The sequence below is a fragment of the Rhea americana genome, unplaced genomic scaffold (assembly GCF_003343005.1).
Source record: "Rhea americana isolate MKP2758 unplaced genomic scaffold, rheAme1 scaffold_13, whole genome shotgun sequence".
Taxonomy (NCBI): Eukaryota; Metazoa; Chordata; class Aves; order Rheiformes; family Rheidae; genus Rhea; species Rhea americana.
In genome coordinates this window covers 695099-718604 of record NW_028185372.1, presented here as the reverse complement: position 1 = coordinate 718604, position 23506 = coordinate 695099, and the positions used below count along the sequence as shown (strand labels likewise).

At 37.0% G+C, this 23506-nt stretch overlaps 1 protein-coding gene across 1 annotated transcript in view; it reads left to right on the top strand.

Annotated features, from left to right (window-relative positions):
• Positions 1 to 23231, top strand: part of MTMR12 (myotubularin related protein 12) — a 37698-nt gene extending 14467 nt beyond the window's left edge. Inside the window, exons 4-16 of the mRNA XM_085297692.1 lie at positions 934 to 1006; positions 2236 to 2366; positions 3523 to 3616; positions 6040 to 6163; positions 7344 to 7419; positions 9414 to 9520; positions 11704 to 11828; positions 14553 to 14631; positions 16263 to 16333; positions 17430 to 17602; positions 18318 to 18485; positions 19403 to 19564; positions 20446 to 23231. Coding sequence (XP_085153818.1) covers positions 934 to 1006; positions 2236 to 2366; positions 3523 to 3616; positions 6040 to 6163; positions 7344 to 7419; positions 9414 to 9520; positions 11704 to 11828; positions 14553 to 14631; positions 16263 to 16333; positions 17430 to 17602; positions 18318 to 18485; positions 19403 to 19564; positions 20446 to 21021 — 1959 coding nt within the window. The 3' untranslated portion in view covers positions 21022 to 23231. The remainder of the gene's footprint in view (positions 1 to 933; positions 1007 to 2235; positions 2367 to 3522; positions 3617 to 6039; positions 6164 to 7343; positions 7420 to 9413; positions 9521 to 11703; positions 11829 to 14552; positions 14632 to 16262; positions 16334 to 17429; positions 17603 to 18317; positions 18486 to 19402; positions 19565 to 20445) is intronic.
• Positions 23232 to 23506: the final 275 nt, after the last annotated feature.

The window sequence follows — 23506 nt, the reverse complement described above, 5'->3', positions numbered from 1 at the left end:
ACTTTTGTCAGAAGTTTAAAGCTTTGGGGGGTTGAATGTTGAAAACTGAGACTTCTGCAGCCACATAAATTTTGAGTGGGCGTTCTGGAGTTCCTTGGGACAAAGCTCTAAAGCCCTTTCCACAGATCATGAGACTTAYTCTAAACCTGGTGGTGACCTTGTTCTGTTGAATTACTAACTTGTAAATCCTGGGTTAGTAACACATCAAGTCAGCTATATTTCTGTGAACATTTAAGTGTGAGTCACTTGTCCAGAGTGGCATAGACTTGGAAATAACTTGAATAAGGTTAACTCTGCTCATAGTTGTCATCAAGTAAAACTTAATTTGTTGATGTAGTGTACATCAGTTTTCTGATAGTAAAATTAACATACTGGTTAATAACGATGGCATTATTCCAATGCATTTTTTGTTCACTGAATTTGCAGACTAATAAATTGAGGGGAGCTTTAATCACTTCAAGTTTGACAAAACAATAGACGTTAGAATTGTGTTTGTCTTTGTTTCACCTAGTGATAAATCTGACTGTTATGTTGGAATATTCTTGGGATACTTCTTGTCTTAAGAGATGTTCTATTTCCTGGCTGGTTTTCACAGCAAGGAAACTTGTAAARGGGCTTGGATTCCGTCAAATTACCATATTTCCTGTTCATTACAAGTATTCTAGTTTGAAAAGTGACCCTCAATAGAGGTATGTGCTTTGAAATTATTTGAAAAGCAAAAATTCTTAACTGCTCACCTTGCAAGCACAGTTGGAACCTTAAAATTTAAAATGCAGGCATAATTCATCTGTATTTTAACTGTTCTTCAGTGTTCTGCCTTGCTGAGTTTATAAGAAGTAAAGTTGATATACTGAACACATTGTTTACTGATAAGAAGGTGCTGCTGCTTAGTGCCATTAGACTTATGAGACTTTTTTTTTTTTCATGTTATAGGAGCCACAATTCAAAAATAAGATCGTAGGAGAAAATGACATAACCCTGCAATGTGTAGATCAAATCTATGGAGGTAGGTCTTTTTTTTTTTCTTTGTTTAACATACGAGCATTAGCAGTAGGGCATTTTTGGTCTGTATATCTATGTGGGGTTTGTTTGGTTGGTTGTGTTTTTTTTTTTTTTAAGAAAATGGTGGTTTTCATTTTTGAAACTTGGATTGGATAGTCTAGGAAAAACAGCTGCAGTTATGTATAATGATGAAATGACAAGCAAGAAATCTGTCAGAGAACTCAGTTTCATCCTTCAAGCTTGTCAAAATCTATTTTTATGGTTAAGTATCTTTCTAGGACAGATCAAAACAATTGCTTCAAAAAGTGAATTGAGCCATGATTAACAGCAAAGGAAAGTGTAATCTACAGTGTGTTTGGTTAAGAATAGTGCACAAGTTTCTTATTTATAGAAATAGTTGGAAACATTGGAATATGCGGAATAATTTAATTTGAGCAGTCACACTACAAAGTGGTTCAGGTACCAAATTCCCCCAAATACTTTTTGTTTGTCTTAAGGGACTTTGTTTTATGAGATTCTTAATGTTTTCAAAACATCAAAGGAAATTAGAAGCAAGATTTTACTTTGTAAGTAAATAGTGAACTCAGTATTTTGCTACAGRACTTAAAGGTATACCTGTATGGCTAAAAAAGTAAATGGGAAGTGGGGTAGTAATATGGAAACAGTAGGGAAGGCTTTAGTGAAAAGATGGTGTTTAGAAGAGTGTTAAGAATATTGAAATTGTGGTGTGGATTGATGGAGTGGGCTAGGGAGAGACCTGTGGAGACTAGTTACGGGATGTTGTTTGGTTTCTTGTACAGTGGCCTAGCTGCCAGCACTTTAAGATGCTAAAATGATAATTTTTTGAACAGAAGTATGTGAAGGGTTCTCTTGAAGGCATTCTGATGTGGATTTTTTAATTTAGAATGAACTCAGAGTTGTAAATTATGTTCTATTGCACAATCAAAGTTTTAGATTTACTGTGCAGTCTAAACTTGAACAGAAGTGGTCTCTGAATAGCTGATTTTCTGTAAGTTCAGTTTCTACCTTGAAGGAGGTAGATTGAGTGGGACCTTTTTGRAATGGGTGGAATACTGAGTGTATAAGCACAAGAGCTTGCCAGCCTGTATGGTAGGATGGTTGTTTTGACTTGAACTTGAATTCTTTTCTTGAGGTTCTGGAAAAGATAAAGCTATTCCTGCTTGAAAAGTGATGGCAAAGTTCTTTGTTTATTTAGACTTTTTACTTCTGCAGTTTATGATGAGAAAAAGAAACTTCTAACTGGACAACTGAGAAAATATCCAGAGAAACTAATTATCTATTGTAAAGACCTTAGAGTATTTCACTTCTGCCTCAGATACACAAAAGAAGAGGAAGTAAAAAGAGTAAGTATATTAATAAGCTTGATGTTTTGGGTGTTGATTTAACTGTAGGGATGAGGGAAGGATGGGAAGCTTGCTTTGAGAGATCCCTAAAAGTTGAAGTGTTTCCTGGTCATTCACAATGAAGAAGGAAAGCAAAAGGAGACTAGCTTATTTTTAGCTAACAGTGTTCATTAAATGTCTTTATGTGTAGCAGTTAAAAGGACTTCCAAGAGAACTGGAGCTTGGGAGCACTATATGAAATTAACCACAGCTCAAGCAAATATTTAAATCTTTTGTGTTTATTTGTGGTACTATTTTATTAGATTTTGGCCTTAACTGCTGATATATGAGCAAGGTTGTTCTTGAGAATGTGAGTTCTTTTGATAGATTAAGTGAACTCCAAGCTGGGAGGCTAATAGTTTTATTTAAATAATAAAATGCAAAATAAAAGTAGTTCCAAAAGTTGAACACATGTAATGCTTCTCATTGAGTAGCGTAGGCATAGTATTTGGCAGACAAGGGAGAAATCTAASAGTCAGTTTTCAGCTATTGGGAATAGAACCCAAATGCCTTAAAACAGTACTCATTTGTAAGACTATAAATGTCCTTTAGAAGAGACATACTTCGCTGTGTAAGAACTTAAATTTTGACCGTGAGCAAAACAAAACCTTTACTAAAGGCCTTCACCAGTATGTAACTGATGTCCAAGCTGGTACAGTGCAAACATGAAAATATTGTGGTAGCATAAATGTCTTCCTAATGAATACCTGAAAACTTTTCTGGCATTGGGAGAAGCAGATTAATGCTTGAAGTATAGTGAAGTGAAATAATACTTTAATAGTTTTACTTTTGTGCATCTTTGAGACCTCATAGATGCTTGAGTTTCTTTGAGTTCTGATATCCTAGAGAAACTTGAAAATCTTGAAGTGTCAAGATGCTTCATCTCTCTCTCTCTCTCACTTTTGTAGTTAATGTTCCTTCCTTTCTAGTGGTAGTTCTGTGCAATATACTAATGTAATAAAGATCAGATTTACAGAGGAGACATTGCTATCTTATTTTGTCAAAACCCATGGAACAGTTTTATACAAAACCCAGGAGAGATGATTAAGAAGTTATGATGTTTACATTGACGACTTATTTGTCCACATTCRAGTGCTAATTGTTGGTCCTTTCTTAGATCGTCAGTGGCATAGTTCATCACAGCCAGACACCTAAGCTGCTTAAACGCTTGTTTCTGTTCTCTTATGCATCAGCTGCCCCAAACAACACAGGTAAACATTTTTATATTTTTTAGGTTGTATTTGTTGCACACTCTTCTCTAAGCAGTCTGGAATATTTAGTATCTGAATTTTTTGCTTGTCTTATGACTCTTAACAACTTAATTTACCTCATTTTCACTTGTTATGCACCTTTAGTCTTGCTTTTAAAAATTTCTAAAAATTCTGCTGCTGATCTTTATGTACTTTAATGTAAATGGACAGAAATTGCCAAGCAAGAGTAGCATCACTGGATTAAAAACTTACTGTGGACAGTCTGAAAGATGCTTAGCCTGTGCTCCTAATCAATGTGCTTTCATATCTTAAGTCTTGTTGGTTTCTCTATTTTCTAAACTTTTTTGGAGTGAACTTCCTTCTCTTAAATGATAACTACAGTGGCATCTGTCAGAAAGGATGTCCTTTTTTTGCTCTTACTTTCAGGCAATCTGCTTCTTCCAGGCAGCTGCAAAAAAAAAAAAAGTGCTGATTTGCATAGCAAGATTCCAGTAGTGTCTGACTTCCTCACAGCTGATAGTTAAGTTATAACATTGTCTTCCCACTTGATCAAATCTCGCTGAATAACAAAATATGCTGTAAAATTTAAAAGTTTTGTCAGTGCATTTTCTAGCACTTCATAGTTCTGAATTCAGCTGTRGTGGTAGTGCTATCTTAAATTATGATTCTGATTCTTGGTGCAACAAAAACACTTCTGCCTTTCACAGGGGAAGTTTTGAGGTACCCAAAGTATTAATCATATTTCATAGAATCATAAAATTCTTGAGATTAGAGGGGACCTCTGAAGATTGTCTAGTTCAACACCCCTGCTCAGAGCAGGGTCAACTAGAGCAGGTTTACCAGGGTTGTGACCAGTTAAGGTTTGAATATCTAAGGATGGAGACTCTACAGCCTGTTTCAGTGTTTGATGTCTTCACAGTGGAAAGTGTGTGTAGTGTGTGGGTGGGTTTTTTTATGTTTAAATGATACTTTCTTTATTTCAATTTGTGCCCATTGTCTCTTGCCCACTCATTGGATACCACTGAGAGTCTGGCTCAGTCGTCTTTACTCCCCTCTATGAGTTACTTAAGCACATTGATAAGATGGTCCTGAACCACCTTAAGGCTAAGCAGTCTCAGCTTGCTTGGCCTCTCATCATTGTCAGATGCTCCAAGCCCTTCATCTTAATGGGCCTTTGCTGGACTTACTTCAGTCAGCCCATGCCTGTCTTGTTACAGGGCTGGGCTCGCTAGTACAGTACCCYGTATGTGGTCTCACCAGTGCTGAGCAGAGGTGAAGAATGTCTTCCTCAACCTGCTGGCAATGCTTTTCCTAATGCAGATGAAGAGTGTGTTGGTTGCCTGTGCTGCAAGGGCATATTGCTAGCTCAAGGTAGAGCTTCAGCTGTAACTGGTGTTCAGTTTGAAAAACCTCAGGAAGATAGTAAGCTTTTTCCAGGCRGAGACTAAGAAAATGGAGAAGCCTAGTCTCCATAGCAACATYGAAGCATTGTGCCAAATTCTTTCGTATTTTAAATCTTCCATAATAAATGCCTACTTCTTACTCTTTGAGCTTTCTACAGAACAAACCAAGTCGATTTCAAAAACTGATCTTGTCTCTTATAGTCTATCCTTCAGATCTTAACTTGTCCCTTACAACCTGGCAACATCATTCTGTATTTCCAGCTGTACATTCTTCATCTGCCATATCTTCTCACTGTGGAAAGTTTAAACTTGCCATTGTATCTTCTGTAGAAACTTTATCTCTATTTTTTTCAGCACCAGCTGGTACTATAGAATGCTTAATTATGATCAGTATCTAAAGTTATTGTCTTTACTTCATGAATTATATGGTTTTGATATGTGTAGATAAATTAACCTGATGTTGTAATTGAAATAGCTAAATGGAAATACAGGGGAAAATCTCAGCTGAGAAGACTGRGACCTTAATCAATTTTCCATTCTTATCTTATCTGAAGTGTTCTGTTCAGTGCAGAACTCTTATCCATGATGAAAGAATGAGCATTAAATAAAATGGGATATCTGAATTGCAGAGAGACTTCTGGTATGATTTCCAGTTTCGTCCTTAAGTGTGTGTAATTGGGCAGCTGTCAGCTACACCAGTGTACAAAGCTATTTGCTTCCATCTGATCTCTTCTGATGTTCTCTATCAACTATTGCTTCAGCTAATAACTTCAAGAAAAGCTTCTCCTACAGACACTAACTCGGCCTTATGAAACTTCYACAGTTCTTCACATCTAGCCTAAAACGCGACATATTATACAGCAATGTGGTGTACAAACATGTATTATGTTAGGCTCAAGACTCTGTGTACACAGGAATTTGTTTACTCACTTAAGTGAAGTAGTTACTTTTCGTTAGGAATACATTCATGTTAGCAAGTAACTAATACTCTGCAAAACTAACATAACTGATACCTGACAGATGGAAGAAACCAAACTATGATGTTTGATACTCTTGAGGACTGGCGTGATGAATTGGAACGGACTAAAGGGAATGTGAAATATAAAGCAGTAGTCACCAATGAAGGCTACAGAGTGTCCGAAAAGTAAGCTTGCACTGACTAATAGTAAACTTTTGGCGGGGGTGTGTGTGTGTATATATATAGCTCTGTAGTATTTGTAGAAATTAATACTTAGCATTTAAGGTARTACTATACTCGATTGTGGAGTCTGATTTCCACTCTTTTTTTAATAGAAAAACTTGGTTTGAGACCTCAGGAGGTAATCTTCTCCACTCCCCTGCTCAAGCTAGGCTAACTTCAATATTAGATTAGATTGCTCAGGGTCTTGGTCAGTTGAGTTTTGAGCATCTTCAAGGTTGGAGAATACCACCTTAAGTGGCACAGGAAATATGTGGGTCTATGAGGCACACTGTGACATTGGTTATTAGTCAGGGAGAATTTTTGCTGTATTTTTACTGTAATAAAATTCCAAGTTACATGCAGCTGAGTTACTTTCAGTAAAAGTTTTTTAAAAATGATATGAGTAACTGGTTTAAGAYATATCTGCAAAAGACCAAATGGAAGTTATATTGCATCTTCTTTAGTGGAGTAGTAGAGATGTATAGTTCTGCCACTTTCACTAAGTGGTATCAGTGATCTTAGAGGTATACAAAGCTTTGTGTAGTACATATGTTTAATAACCAATTCTGAAAGGCTTTACAGACCTTCAAAATAAAGTTTCAAAATAGAACTAAATTTTAACTATTCATTCTACACCTGTATTGAGACATCCAAACTGAGGTGAAGTATATAGTTGTTTCTGCGGGCCTTAAGCATGGGTAGTGCTGGCTAATAATGGGAACTGAGTTAAACTAAATGATATCCTTTAATTTTGATGCAAATTACTTTACAAGGGATGGAAACAAAATTGATTATCTGATATTATAAGGATATCTTTAAAACTACTTTGGTTCTCTGAGGCTCTTAGTAGTTTCAAAGATCAGTCTCAGACATTAGTTAAATGTGGGACTTAATTGCAGCATTGGAAAGGCAGGGGAGTTGCAGTGAAAATAATGAACAGCTCAAGATTGGAGGAAAAAACCTTACCTAACTGAAAATAGAGGGAGGGTTTTGAAGATGACGTTACTGTGTGGGAAAGATTTTTTTGTAGCTATAAGACTGAATAATATAATTAGCATGTGGGTTAGAGCACTCACAATCATTAAAACGAGCACAAAAACTGTTCTTTGTTCAGCTSTTATTTAAAAGCTTTTTGTCATTTTAGGTTGCCTTTGTATTTTGTTGTTCCCATATGTGTGTCTGAAGAGAGTATCTTGAAGTTCCAAGGCAGAGGCATTCCTGTAAGTATACATGAATTATTGAAGGATAACAAATGTTACAGAGAAAGCAAAACTATCTGCTATTTTAGATGTTACTGTGTTYTAACTTCAGAATTTGTTTTTAACAGTTGACACAGTACACTGCATCTGTAGAAGGAGAAATAAGTGTTGGAAGGAGAGGCACACAAAGCTTCCTTGTGTTCCCCTAAACAGTGTAAAGCAAAATACATGGCTTATTGGTTCACAGCCTCTATCTGATGATGAAATGTCTRATGTCCTGTAGTTGCACATGCTACTAGTATGTCTTTCCATCTATTTTTCATGAGACTGAGTATCTGACTAACATCTAGGTGGTGCAGGATGTAGGGTTTAATGCTGTTTTAGTAAGCTGAAGACTATACCTGCGCAGATCTAGATGAATGCCTCCAATTAGCTAGCTTGGATATCAGTAATAGTTTGGCTGTGATGATGCAATATTCTTGCAAAGCCAAGTAGCCTAACTGAAAAACTAGTTCTACCAGTCTTGATGGAAAATGAAATTAAATATGCTGTTCTGCTGTCTGTAGCAAGGTGGCTTTGACTTCCTATGTAGCACTGCAGTTTAAGAACTGGTAAGACAATGTAGAAACAAGGATCAAACAAGTATCATTTATGAGATCTTACCTTAGTTGGTGAGCGTGTATCAAATTTGCAAATGCCAAAACAATGTGCTTTTCAGGCTCTTAAAATAATTGGTCCGCGGTGGAGATACTGCTGCATTGTCTTGCCTAATTTGCTGCTTCAGACAGTGCAGTTCAAAGTAGTTTGACTTGTTCTCAAATAGTCAACATGACAGCTTACAGTGGCTGTCCTGTAGAGTGTGTGATTTCTTTGGTGTTTGTTTTATTTTTTYTCTTCTCTCCTCTGCCACTGTGTCTTGTATTGTTCAGAGGTCTTGTAGAATTTTAATTACTTCCAAATCCTTCTTGGGAAACTAGTGTCAAAAGAAGCTTGGCTATACAAAGTCTGTTTGAGATGGGGGTGGGGTGACAGTATAGCCACTTCTTCCACCCTTGATGGTGGCTGTATGATTTCTACCTCCTTCTGAGGTACATCTCTTGACTAATATAAGTTGGTAACGAAGAMCTTTAACTTCCTTACTAGATTTTTTTTTTAAAGCTGTCTCCAAGCTATAGACTAATCCTAATAGACTATAGACTAATCTGGATTCATTTCCCTTCTCTGAGTAGCCTTAGACTAAACTTAAGTCACCTATATACATCCTTGATTCTCTCCAAAAACAGTYAAAATAATTAAGTCCTAATTTGGCTTCTGTAATTTTCCCTGATGAAAGGGATACTGACTTAAAGTTTCAAAGTGAGTTTAAAGATCTGTTTGAAAGCTGCAAGCAGGAGATGTGACTCACATTCTTAGTAAGTATAAAGTAGTTGCAGGTGGTCRTTGTAGCAAGTCATTCCTCAGTCTGGTTTAGTTGTGGAGTTTTCGTTTAGTATCTTATTTCATATGCCTAGATGACACTGACTTATGCATAGTTCATATGGGAAGGCATGACAATGTCTTTTGTGAGCTATCTTGAGGCTGAAACTTAAGAACACCACCACTATGTATGTCTATGTGGAGAAACTAATAGGTACTATATAAAAGCTACTTAGAGTTGGCTTATTTTGGCACATCTCCAGCATAATTTGGCAGTAGCCATTTTGATCGACTCTTTCAYTTATGAGCAGAGTTTGGATAGTAGTGATTTAATATAATCTGATATCTTATGTTTCTCCTGTGTATGCATAAAGCTCTGCTTAAAGTTTGCAGCTGTTAACAGTGTGCTAAGGCATTCTGTTCTGATGCAAATGTATGGGTTTGCTACTGATGTGTTCACTGGATACACCAAAAATTCAACAAATGGAATGTCTCCATTCAACAAATGGAGAAATCTATTTTAAGGACTTAGTCAATCTCAGCAAATACTTTGTACAGGACAGTTGACCAATTACTACTCGATAAATGTCTTTCTGCAGATTTGGTGTTGGTCTTGCCATAATGGGGCTGCTCTTCTCAAAATGTCTGCATTTCCCAAAGAACAGGATGACAGCACTTCACAAATGCAAAAAGCCTTCTTGGATGGGTCAGTAATAGCTATTCTGTCCACAACACTTTGCTTGGTATGGACCTTGCTTCTCTTTTTCCATATATGCTATGTCTTTAAGCTTGCACGCATCAGGAAACAAGTTCTAGATCTAAAAATAGTTCTTACAGTGATACTGCTTTACGGCCTTGGCCTAACAGCATCGTTGGTCAGTCTTGCAGGACTGTCACATCACTGAAGGCTTATTTGTGAAATATGTACTAGATGAATTCGTATGTACTGTGGGTAGATGGGGGCAATTGGCTTATTKCTAGGCAAAGCAGCTCCAAGCCTTGTAGTTCTTAATTGCAGTGAAAGTATCACTAGCTGAAGGGTTCAGCTGTGTTTGCAAGTAAGTGAAGTTCAGGCTTTTCATTACTAAGCATTAACTTGCAAGCTGAGTTTTAAATCTTTCTGTAAGCTTAGCTGCTCTCTCAGAACTAGATTTTTGTGCTTGTATGATTTTATCAGAAGTGACCTAAGATGCCTGAAACAATCTAGTAGTTCACTACTGCTGCTTTCAAGTGTAATGCAGACGGGACACTGTTTCAGCTGAGTCAGTGGGCTGAGTAGAAGTCTGAAAAATGTCAAAGCTAATAAGGGAGAGAGCAGAGCTGCCTGGCTGGGAGTTGCAACAATGAGTTGCTGCTTCTTTTTCTAGCTTACCTACTTAGAGTTCTGGGGAGATTTTCTTAGCAGCAGCAAGATAGATTAATTTGGATCAGTATGTACACATCATACTGCTTCACTTATTAGCTCATTGTGCTTCAGTCTGTTGGTTGCACAAAATAGATGGTAGCTTTATTAGGCACTTAGCCTTTTCTGATTATTTTTCAAGTTAAATATACTTGCATAGGAAAGGCTTTTAACCCTTCCTGCAGATTCTCTAATATTTTCTTTTTGAAATGAGGATGTTCACATGACTTACGGCTTTTTTATAATGCTATTTCAAAATGTGAAAGTAAAAAAAAACTAGCAATAAGCTTTTGCAAGATACTAAGTGATATTCTGGGCCCTTGTCTTTGGCCATCTGAACWTACTGGCCATGTTTTTGTTACGGAGTACTAGTGGTTAACCACTAATGTTTAAAAATGTCTACAAATTGTGCATAAGGGTGTGTTAACATGTGATTGTAATGGTAATCTGAACTCTTAACCACAGAGCGTGTACCATTGGCAGCTTTTCTTGTTGAAAAGGTTTGTGTGGAGCTTGATCTTCTGGCATAAACTGCTCATTTCAGTTTGGAGCAAGTGTCATAGTTTATGAATGTTTTTTTTTTCATTTTCAAAGATCTGATGCATCCTCGAGTAGGTCTGATCAGTATTTCTAAGGTGGACTCCTGTAATTCTCACTTAAAGTAGGCTTCTGTGTTATAAGATACAGCAAACAAATTGCTTTGTCCTGTATTGGCTAAGTGCCTGCGAGGCTTCACTCTGAAGTATAAGCTAGAGCAGCTTTTCCCAAATCTTAACAATACAAAGTCATGATGACCATGGAGAGGTTTACTAAACTGATGTTCATCTGGGATGACATTTGTCAGAGTCCTTGACTCATAAACAGCTTCTGGAGTCTTAGTGAGAGGATGTTCTGGATCCAGACCAAAGGTTCCTCTAGCCTAGATTCATCTCCACCTCYCCTCCTCTTCCCTCAATCCAAGGTGAAAAATTAGCAGATATGCAGTGTAGGGAAGTACAGGGGCAGGTGTACTCTTGTTTGCATCCAAATTATTACTACTTTATTCATGTGTTTTGTGAACAGACCTGGCAACTAAGTGTCAGAATGCAATTCAGTTGGCAAAAGTCACAAATTTGAAGTATGCTGGAATGTTTGGCTGTTCTTGTCCATCCATTTTTTTCTGGATTCACCTCTGAAGACAATACATATTAAAGAAACAGTAATACAAAACTGAGTGATCTTTGTAATGTTCATAAAGCTCCACAAATATGCCCAAACATTGCATCTTTTATTTCAGTAGAACAAGTTTTGCTGCTCTTAACTGTTACAAGCTTTTAGGCAAGCTTCTTTCCAGTATTTTAAAATGCATGAAGATTAGGTTTTCAGTGTGTATATTTTAGTCTTACAGCTATTTCTAAAATCATGCATGTTATCTTTATTTCCAATGATAATAGTCATTGCTTTTATGTCTGAAGCAGAAAGCTTAATCTCTTGATAATTTGATTTAGAATCTATAAGACTATTAGTAAACCTCCCTATGAGCTCCTGAAAACGGATGACCTGTCCAGCAGCCTTCCATCTCTGCAAGATATCCAGACTGCATACATGAGATTTAAACAGCTGTTCTTGATAGGTAAGTCTAACTTTAAAGTAATCCTTAGTCTCTACAGTGACTGAGATGCAAAACAATGCTAAGTTTTGTCTCAGGAATGCAGTCCTTATCTTCGGTGTTTTGCTTTTGATTGTAGTTAAAAGCAGTCTTCTAAACATGTAACTGAAGGCTGTGCTTATTACTGGTGTGTTAATGGAGTTCTATAGTTTTCAGACTTAATGTCTTGCTAAACTGTTGCAGTAGCAGAAAGTGGCTTTTGAAGAGTTAGAGCAATTACTGAAGTTGAAATGCGAGTTATACAGTAGCTGGATTTGAACTATCATGTGCGAGATTTTCAATCTTGCCTGGTTCATTTAAATTGCATATTAAGTGTTAAGCTTGTAAGCCTTTGGGCTATGTCAAGAGTTGAGACTAAATGCTAATGGATTTTTACCATAACTCTTGTTATGAACTAGTTGCACTTTRAAACATTTGAAGTGTGAACTTGTTTAAAATTCTATCATTCTCATTGCAGTGCTAGTAACTTCTGTAAGTAAGGAGYCCTCTTGAAAGGGGTAATGATGGGAGCCATGTGCAAGTGTAATCTGGGCTTTCAAGCTCTTGTAACACCTTACCTATTTTGTTGTCATGAAACAGTACTTTGGCATTGCCTCTAGGAAGAAGAAGGTCCAACTGCATATGCACAGTGGCCTATCTTGGAAAGCAAGCCCTTTACTATATAACTCAGGTGCAAGTTGTGCTGTACCCTGTCTTGTAACATGCTGAACACTGGCCACAGTTCAGTTACGGCTGCTGATGTTGGACATGATAGCACTGATCAGCAGTGAGAAATAACTGTTGTAGCATAGCCTACGGACTGTATTTAAGTTCTGTGTGGTTCTTTTGTGGTGGAATTTAGCTGATAAGTTGATACTGATAGCAATTTAGCATGAATAACTTTTTTTGATCTTCAAATGCTACTGGTGTGTATTACTACACTAAAAGTAGGGAGGAAAAGAAAAGCTCCATCTCTGTTGTGATGTTCTTAAGCAAAATACCATGATTAAATGGTAGAACAAGCAGAAAATGCCTTTGTCTTTTAAAATTTCTAGCTGTACTTGAAGTTAACTCTGGCTGGGAAATAACTGCCAAATCAAGCAGTTCTCCATTATGGAAAAGGGCTAAAGAACACCTTAGTAAGGTGTGTGTGTGTGTGTGTGTGTGTGTGTATATATATATATATATATATATGTATGTATGTATATATATGTATATAAAATATGATTATGTGGCAGGATGGGGAACCTGATTGTCTTACAGGCAGGAAAGATGGGTCCCTTTTTCTAGATATATCATGAGGTGTAGGATGTTTCTGTTTCTGGCTTTTTTGTTTGTTTTTATGACTAAAATTGATACTATAATTTTGTCTTAGTTCAGAGTGGATAGGTGTCCTCTGAATGGTGGTGAYAAGCTGCAGAACATGAGATTGGATACAAGGAGAAATCATAACATTGAATGGAAAGAGCATAAATTGGGGAGCCTAATATGTAGTAGGCCTTTTACTTAAATGTCAGACAGTGAATTTGGGGAAGTTAGTTGGAAAAGATTGGAGAAGACCACATCTAATGAGAACAGAATGACTAGGAAACTTTGAAGATGCACTCTAACACTTAAGATGCAGAGTTCAACTAGTTTTTATGGCCAAGATGAAATGATTTGGGGAAAGAAGAATTTTAAATCTGAACAGAATGAAGGGGAATAAACAAGGAGGCAGAACAATTACAGGCACAATCCATATACACATCTGTACTTAAGGATCATAGGTGAGAGCTATAGAAAAAAACAAAGTGAGTATGTGCTGGGAGTAAATACCTGAAGCATATGGACATACTTTGGGGGGGTGAAAATAGGAAGTTACACAAAAGCATGGAGAATTGAAGCTCAAGAACAAAGAAGGGAAGTATTGTGTACCTTTAATCATGCAGTTGTAATAGAATTGTCACATTTGGGGCTTCCAGRTTGGTAGCTTACGCAGGAAAGGTGATCTAATCTGGTTTTAGTGGACCACATTAGCTTATGAAAGCCTTCCAGTTTCTGAATACTGGCTSTAATAGAAATAAGAGTAAGACTGAGACTGCACTTCCAGTTGTAAGAATCCTAATACCTAGTAAAATCCATAAATGTACCAACTTAGGTGTTATACTGGCCTCCTTATTTGTCTTGYTTCCCTCTTTTTGATGTAGTTTTCCTCTTCCGTTTTAATGAAAGCTATCTAAAAGTTTTTCCAGTTAGTCTTATACTATATAAATCTGTCTAGCTGCCTTTTAAAAACCCATTCGTGTGTCTGGCTCCCATGGCAATGACTTTCATAAAGCCCAACCTCTAGGGGTTGTATTTTATAAAATGTGTTTTAAAGTCAAGAAAAGTGGAACTCAGAAGTAAGAGTTCATCTCCTTTAAACTTCTTTTCCTGTTCCATGTTGAAAAACACACTTGGTTTGGCTACTGTGAATCTGTGGCACACTTTCTCTAAAAAGCCAATGATACTACCAAGCTTTATTGGCATTAGTAAGGTTACTTTGCTTCCTATTTGAGGCATAAACAGAGCATCCACTTCTTAAACAGTGATTACAATTGACTTCTTAGCACTGGTTGTTTCAAAATTGTTCATACTTGAAGGCTAATACAACAGATGGCTGTAATAACAGTTTAGCACTGCATTTGTGTGAACAAACCAAACTTTTGTGTTTTGTTTTATTTTTTGCAGATAACAGTACAGATTTCTGGGCTACTGATGTGAAATGGTTTTCATTGTTGGAGAGCACAAACTGGCTAGAAATTATCAGGTTTGCTACACGATTTTCTGGGTTTCAGATTATTAAATGAATTTGTAGTGGATTTTGTAGCTATTTTCTTGAAATACAAAGGCATTCTTCACTTCTAGTAAGGAAGAAAATAAGACAGACTTAACCCATTTATATCTTATTTCTGCAACTTGAACCTGTATTCTTACAGGCAGAACTGTGTTAAGCTTCCCACATTAAATATGTGAGAAGCAGCAGATTGCTCTGATTAAAACTCTTCCAGCAAACCCATTAAAGTCATAGATCCAGTAACTTTCCCACTGTTCTTAGTCACCTTCTTTCCAAACTGAAGAATCCTATTTGTTTCTTGCATGAAACCGATTTCGTGTCTCTGACTAGCCTTGCCATTCTTCTCTGTACTCCTATAATATCCTTTAGGACGGGATGAACCGCAGTACTCAAGATGTTAGCCCACCACAGATTTATAAAATGACAGTTGTTCTCAGTTTTGTCCCCTTCCTCTACTGATTGTTCCTCAAGTTCTTTTTTCTTCTCTCAGCAGTCCACAGTGAGTAAGACTTGGCATGGTATTGGCTAACTTAAGGCTTGTTATAGTGAATTATTGAAGTTATTTTTTGTCTTCAGTGTTACTTTGTACTAGCTGAATTATCTGTCAGTTTATTTTGTGATCAGCTTCCTATCAGGAAGAGCTTCTTCAGTCATCTGCAGYCAGCTTTAGTTCTTTCTATTCTAAATAACTATCAACAAATATTGCCATATTATTTGTTCCTTATTCTGAAGCTTACAAATACGCTGAATAGAGAGGTTCTAGTGAAGATTGTATGTTGAGAAAAGCAGTCATGTAGCTACAATTGTAAGTAACTAAAAGTAAATATCAGCCCAAGTTRTTGTCTTTGCTTTGTTTTGAAACTGGTCATTTCCATACTCGAATCCAGTTATTTCCTGGATCAGCCTATTCTTGGCGCACTCAGTCAGAAATGCCTCTTCAGCTAGCTTAGATGCTAGAACAAAGAATCTGACAGCTCCACACTTGTGAAATAAACTGTCAACTTCTTTTAGTGACCTAAGCAGCTGTAAAAATCCTCGTTTGTGTGCAAGCTTTTGCTGAAAATACCAACTTTATGAAAGTAGGACTAGAAACTAACTGTGTTATACATGGTTTTGTGTGATCTTTGATCCCATTTGGTCATCCTTGTTTGATAATCTTTGGAATAAATTTCATCTCCATATTTACAAGATCCAATTGCTGATTCTTCGCTCTGCCCTTCAGATGTATTTCAGGAGAAATATACTATATAGGAGATTAGAAAAATAAGTGTGGTGATCCTGACTCTTCCCAGGATAGAGATCTGGACATAACCAATGGTAACAGTTTGTGTGGTGGCCAGTACTAGTCCAGAATATAATATGATGATTGTACAGAGAACTGGAAATGCGAGGCTGATTTGCCAAGTAAAGATACCTCTTGTCTCAAAAACAAACTTTCAACTTCTCATTTATACAAGTTGAGCATGTTTTYCTAGTCATTCTGAAAGACTAGTCAAATTTCAGTGGTGTGAAGTTCCAACTCCTTTTAGGGAAAAACAAGGAGAGAAACTTAATTGTAAAGATACTATTAAAATGTCAACTTATTTTTCCCTATATCACAATAGGCGATTCTTGAAAAAAGCAATTGAAGTTGCTGAATGTCTGGAAAGACAGCATACAAATGTTCTCCTTATAGGTAAGAATTTCATGAGATTATCCTATATCTTTAAATTCTCTTTACTCTCTAAATACATAATAATAACTGATAATAACTAATAACTGACTTAAGCAGTCAGTTTAATTATGGTAGAAGCTGCTAAAATTCATAAGCATTGGTACTTTAAGTACTTAAGCCTCAAATGCTCTTGAAATTGCTTTCTCCAGTTAACTGGATAAGTATAGTCTCAGACTAAGAGGGTGTTGTGAATGTGAAAGCTGCTGATGAATTTGCATGTGAGTCATGTTACCTCTCATGCATTCTTGTCTCCTAAATCATTTTAGTAAAGGTCTCCTAGACCATTTGCTGAACTTGAAATTGTTTTTCCTTAAAGTATGAGAACTCTCTGGAAAAACGCTTTAATTTTGCTTCTAGAGACAGAGTAGTRTGTAGTGCATTTATTGAAAATACGTACATGAAATAGGATACTTTTGTATAAATCTTGAACAGTTTGTCCTGGTTTGGGAACACTAATCAGAAGGAGAAACAAACTTAATGTTAACCTTAGCCTGTTCTCAGATTACTGATATAGGCTTCCCACACACACGTACTGCCATTTGAGAAGCTTAACATGGGGAGAAGATGCTTCCCAGCAGGCATCTGAAGGATGGAGAGCACGTGTTGCCTACTGAGGCAGTTCCATTGCTGCCAACCGCTCGTTACCTCAAGTCTGTGGTGCATGTTTTGAGATACTTTAAGCCTCAGCCACACCTTGTGAGGAGGCACATGCAGGATAGGAAGGGTAGGAGTGGATCATTGGCCTGGTAGCATGGGGCAGTATGTGCCTGGTGGGAGACTAAAGGGAGCAGGGGTCAAAGTTACAGCAATCAGTATTTGCTTTTGTGTTTTTTACTGTTGAAGTGTTATCCTGGTAAAAGTGTACAAAAAACCCTTTAGTTTTTACAAAAACAAGTATTGGAAACACTTCTCTGGTATACCATTTGTAAGAAATTGTACTCTAAATGTATAGAGAAGCATACAATTTTGTTTACTTAACCAAAGCTAGCAATGCTTTTATTATGTCATTCCTAAAACTTTGGGGCAGGGAAGCAATGCAAATTTTTCTTTTCTGTAGAAGAGAGTGCTACTGATCTGTGCTGTGTAATCTCCAGTCTGGTTCAAGTGATGATGGATTCATACAGCAGAACAAAGTCAGGATTTCAGAGCCTTATTCAGAAGGAGTGGGTAACTGGAGGACATGGCTTTTTGGATCGTTGCAACCACTTGCATAAAAATGACAAAGAGGAGGTACAATTTCTTTAATTTTCTCGAATACTATTTAAGTTTGCTAAGCAGAGATCAATCCAGAAAATCTAATTTTTCTGAGGGTCTCTGTTTTGCTTCATGGGTGCATGTTGTACAGTATCACTTTTTTGTTTAGAGTTCAACTATGTCCTGGTAATTAAAAAGAAAAAAAAATTTAAATTTCCCATTCACTCTTTAGGAGTCTTTTGAAAAACTTATCTCTTGTCCTTTTGGACTTCATTAAAATGTAATGACCCATGGCGATAAGTGAATTGCACATTCTTGTTGCAGCTAGAGTTTAGTTTTATATAATATTGCTGAAACTGTTCCAGTCTCATACATCTGTGTTCTGGAAATAAATCAGATTGGTATACAGAATAAATATCGTAGCTGTAAAGTGATTATAGACGCTTTTGATCGGAACTAATCCAGCCTGCTTTGTTAACTTCAAAAGACTGCAGACTTTCAGTTTTCATAGCAAGTTAATAAGTGCAATTCAGGTTAGAAAGCATTCATCTTTTTGYGAACAACTGTTCGGGGGGAAAAAAATTGACAAGGGATAGCTCAGACTTTTTTTAGCTAAAGCTGTATACAGCAATTCTGTAGTTCACCAGAATGCTTTTGAGATTTGTATGTAGAGGTGCTAAATACTGTGAGTACATGGCTTGCATGATTAGAATACTTTTCTTGAAAGTGATGCAGTATTTTCTTTATTTAGGCTCCTGTTTTTCTGCTCCTGTTAAACTGTGTTTGGCAGTTGGTTCAACAGTATCCTCCAGCATTTGAGTTCACAGAAACTTACTTAACTGTCTTGTCAGACAGTCTTTATATACCTATTTTTAGCACTTTCTTCTTCAACTCGCAATATCAGAAAGACACTAATACGGTAAGGATTTGTTATTTTGGGGGTGCAATGCGTTGGATAGCAGTTTTGACTAAGGAGTAAGGGACACTTAAATTTACTAGCTGTACATGGATGAAGCCTTCAAGGTGAAGGCAAGCAACTTTCAATGCAGGGAGTCCATTTCAGGCCTTCTGAGTCAACATGTGATGTGGGAAATCTGATTACTTGCTTCATCCCACAAAATGGGGGTAACTGGGGAATGTATTGGCTCGAGTGTGTGGCTTTAGGCTCACATTTATTGTGTTCAGATGAAAATGAAGGTCCTTAACCTGAAAGGAATATCCTTCTGTCCTGCATAATAACTTATCTTCAACAGCCTTGTGTTAGACTCATTCTGCTCCAAAAGCAACACTTCCTGAATGCTATTTTACACTTGGTTATGTGCTTCTCTAGTCTAAGAAGCTGGAAATAGCAGAAGTGTTCTCTGCAAGGCAGCATAAAGCCTAAAAAATGCAAAGATCATTGTATCGACTAAGGTGCTGATTTTGAAATTAAAGTATAAGCAGTTATGCAGTGCTGACAGTTCAGAGAATTGGAGAAGCTTATCACACAACCCTAATACCCCTTYCTCACCCTTCCCAGCACTGGAAGAATCCCAGTTCTTCCCAATTCTTAATGTCATTTTTTTCTCAGATCACATCAGTTTGAGCCTTTGAAATGCATTCTTGCAATGATGCTGCCTAATTGTACTGTAGAAACTGAATATTGTCTTAAACGGGAAGTATCATGCAAGTGAATACAGACATGAAAGCTAGTGTTGTCCAGCTACTGAATACACAGAAATCAAAAATGTTGTTGCAACTCTGGACTCTTCTGTGGAAAAATGTTCCTTAATTTCACCTTGGCTTGGTCAGGATTCCTTTCTAGCAGCCTTAATTGTGACCTGTTTGTTTTGGCAGACTGGTGAAAGCCTCAAGACACAAAGTGGTCCTTTCAAATTTCTTACTGTGTGGGACTGGTCTGTACAGTTTGAGCCCAAGGCCCAGGCTTTGCTGAGCAACCCTCTTTATGCAGAGAAGCCAAAACCAGATAAGAGTCAACGGAAACCTACCCGATTCAAAGTAAGATATCTGCTTTACTTTTTTTTTTYTTATGATAAGAACATCTTGCAGAATTTAGTCATACTTCAAATGTACTTGCATTAGAAGCTCTGGCTCCAGGTTTTAATTGACAGAATGCACACACACCTCAGACTCTTCTGGGTCTTAAGAATGCAACTTTCACCCTTCTCAGGTTAAAAATCACTTGGTTATGCATAACCATGAATGTAGTGTTTTCTTTCACTACTTCTGTGCAAGTGTAGTRGTAACTTCTGTATGAGACTTAATATTTAGTATATTGTGGCAACTCACCTCAAAGTGATCTTTGTTCAACAAAGTACCTAATTGAAAGACATAGCAGGCTTAACTGGTTCCCTAATTTTTCTCTAAGAGTAATGGTGTGTGATTTTTAATTGCCTGGGGTAGTGATGATAATGGATGGACCATCTCATTATTGGAAAGTAGCAAAAATTCAGTAGCAAAAGCTTGTTTGTAGTAGCTTTTCTCCATTGCAATTCTCCTGTAAGAGGGGATAAATTCTGTTCTGTAGAAAGCATTCTCAGCTGACCCTGCCAGCACAATTGACAATATTATGTATAGAACCTATATGTGGTGGAAAACAACGAGAAACTCTTGGATTAAAATTCTAAATTTGCTCTTCAATTATTGTGTGACTTGCTTAAATTTGGTAATATGTAATACTTAAGTATATGCAAAGCATTTTCTTTTTTCAAAGAAAATGCTCTAATCAGCGTTACTACTTTAGTATAGTTGCATTGCATTGCAAGGAAGGTATCTTGGAATACTCTGCTTTTTGAAGTTTTTTGCTTCCCTCATGATGTTATCTAAAGTCCTGTCAATATTTATTTTGGTATATTTCTTTTTTTCCTCCTCTCTTAAAGCATCAACGGCAGCTTTCTTTGCCATTGACACAAACGAAATCTTCTCCGAAGAGAGGATTTTTCAGGGAGGAAACGGATCATTTAATTAAAAACATTCTGGGCAAAAGAATTGGCAAGTTCATAAATTCTTCAGATGAACCTCATAATAGCTTCAGAGAATTCTATGATAGCTGGCATAGTAAACCTGTTGACTATCATGGTCTTCTGTTACCTTGCATCGATGGGCCAGAAATCAAAGTCTGGGCTCAACGGTATTTACGATGGATTCCTGAAGCCCAGCTTCATGGTGGTGGCACAATAGCCACAGCTGCCAAGATTTTGGACCTGATGGAGGAAGTACAAAGCTTGCAAGTGAAAATGGATGAAGAACATAGTCAAGCTATTTCTCGAGATGTGCAAGCTGTCCCAATGCTGAGAAATTCTGCTCGTTTGTCATCCTTGTTTCCATTTGCTTTACTTCAGAGACAATCTATCAAGCCAGCTTTACCTACTAGCACTTGGAAAGACTTGGAAGATGAAGATGACTTRGTCAAGAGGGATGATGAATTTGTTGACTTAAGTGGTGATATGTCATAAAGTGTGTATATATATATTAAAGTATGATTTATGTGGCTGAGGTCTGTGCTTTAAAAGTTTTGCTATATTCTAATGTAAGAAACTTGTGCAAGCATCTGCAGCCTATTTAGTCAGTTTKTGGGGTTAAAAAAAGCTGAGTTGGAAAAAAATAGTGGCCATGATTAACTGAACACATTTTGAACTTCCATTTCACTCTAAATGTTGCAACAACACACTTCAGCATAGGTGTAATAAAAACAGAAGTCTTTGACAGAGTGGCCATATGGCCACTCTACAAAAAAAATGGATGCTTTCTGATGTAAAGGTGGAATACTAAATATGTATGCAATATTAATCATGAGGAATCTATTAGACATCAATCTTATCCTTCTTCCCCTTGAGCTAGAAATATTAAGATTGGCAGTCACTGTCACTAGGAGTTGTTAATACATCTGCATTTTTTTCCTCTTTTCACATGTGAAATAAACAGGGGAAGGTGGTAACAAAATGTGTGTACATGAGTAATCTTGTTACAGCAGAGGAATAAACCTGTTGTCACCATAAATTTTGTCTACCATGGCATGAACTAAAGTCATGCACTTGTCAACCTCATCTTCTCTGATAGTGTTCACCTCTGGCTTGCAGAACTTCACCTTGTAGTAATATGATGGCAGCTTGCATGTTCTAAGCCTCTGCATGCTTAGGCATCAGGCCCAAGGGCTTAACTACATGTTGAGCCTAACTGTGTGGCTATTGTGCTAGACTCTCTCGCTGCTTTGGTGTGTTAAGTCACAAATGTTTGCTGTTAACTGTAGGAAATGGCCTGAGACTCTGATTTGCCAGGAGTACTTTTTCTTTCTTAATGAGAGTTTCATTCTAGACTCCCAGTTTATGCCAATTGCCTTTGAGGCTTTTCGTAGCTTGCACTGAGACCCTCCACAAAGAAGGGAAAACAGTTTTGTAATCCTGCAGGGAAGTTGGATTTGCAGTCTATTGCCACTTGTTAGGAGTTGATGGTATAGCTCATGAATGTGGCTTTCATATACCATATGAACACTTGTATCCTGTTGCTGGATGTCACAGCAGTACCTCAGTGAAAAAAGCCATAGAAATGCCTGTCAACTTTTTGATCTACTGTGTGTGTATGTTCATATATAAAAATATTTTAATGCAAATAGCTGTCCTTTGTAAAGTTGAGCTTTACTCTGTCAAATGTATTTTGAGTGCTTAATTCTACAATACCACAAGAATGGATGCAAGTCATAAAATAGTTACTTTGAGAGGGTAGAAATTGAATGTTTTCTGTACTCTAGTACAAATTTAAAAATCCATGCTGGAAGACTTGGATGATAGCAAAACTGTCACTTAAATTGGATCAGCTCGTTGTAATTGGGGCTATTAAACTAGGTTAATGGTCAGTCACTGCACACTGAATTAGAGTTAATATGTATAGCAAAAACTATCTGCAGCCCTTTAAAAATAAATATTAATCTGTTAAATATGTAAAGGAGGAGGGGAGTTCAATGCAACTCAGTGCCAAACTGAAGCTTCTCAACTCTTGATTTGCCTTAAGTCTTAGTAGTGAAGAGACTATTGAAGTTAATAGCCTTTTGTTTAAAAAGGAAATGCTAGTGCTTGCATTTACTTCCATGCTACGTGTGGTCTTAAGGCTAGCACTTGCTAGAATGGGCTGTCCTGCACTTGTCCTTCAGACTTTATTGCTATGACTCAAGTGACTCATATGCAGCAATACTTTGCATGTGATATGAGCAATGTATTGTGGGGAAGAAATACTTATCATTCTAAGGTGTGTGTTTTTTTTTTAAGGCACTGCCATTGGAAAAACTGTTAAATGGATTTTTCTATACTTTTGATCAAACTTGTTGTAATGTTTCAGTCATGAAGATAATGTATTTATATTAAAGAACAGATGTTGGACATCTTATTTGTACATAAGTTATCAAAGTTTATATAGAAGAGATATATGTGGAACTGAACATGGGAACACTTGTGATGTAGAATAAATGCCATTGTTATGGGTTTTCTGCACTATGGGATTGGAAATGTACTTAATATTTTTTACTCCAGGCTTCTGTTTATACCTCCAAGTTTTTACACTGAATGCAAGCTAGAAGCTTTACAGTTCTTTTAAAAATGCTGTTATTTCTCTAGTGGGCTGTTTGGAGACTTTCAATAAAATATACTTTGACATACTTGTCTTGAAATAAGAATGTATGTTTAAGCTCATTTTTGGAAGGTGATATTCTAAATCACTGAACCTGACAGTTTGCTGTGACAGGGGTATTCTAGTTATATACTGGATATTTAAAGACTCTTTGTGGGAGGAGGCTGTGCAGAAGTCTTGGTTGTGCTGTTGGACAGGTGCTGTCAATTCAAGGAACAGACCAGGTCAGTGCAATGGAACAGATAACTGGGGGGAGCCGTCTGTTCTTAAGGTGGCCTAAAAGTCCCTGCCAAACAGCAGTTTAGGGTGGGTTTATTAAAC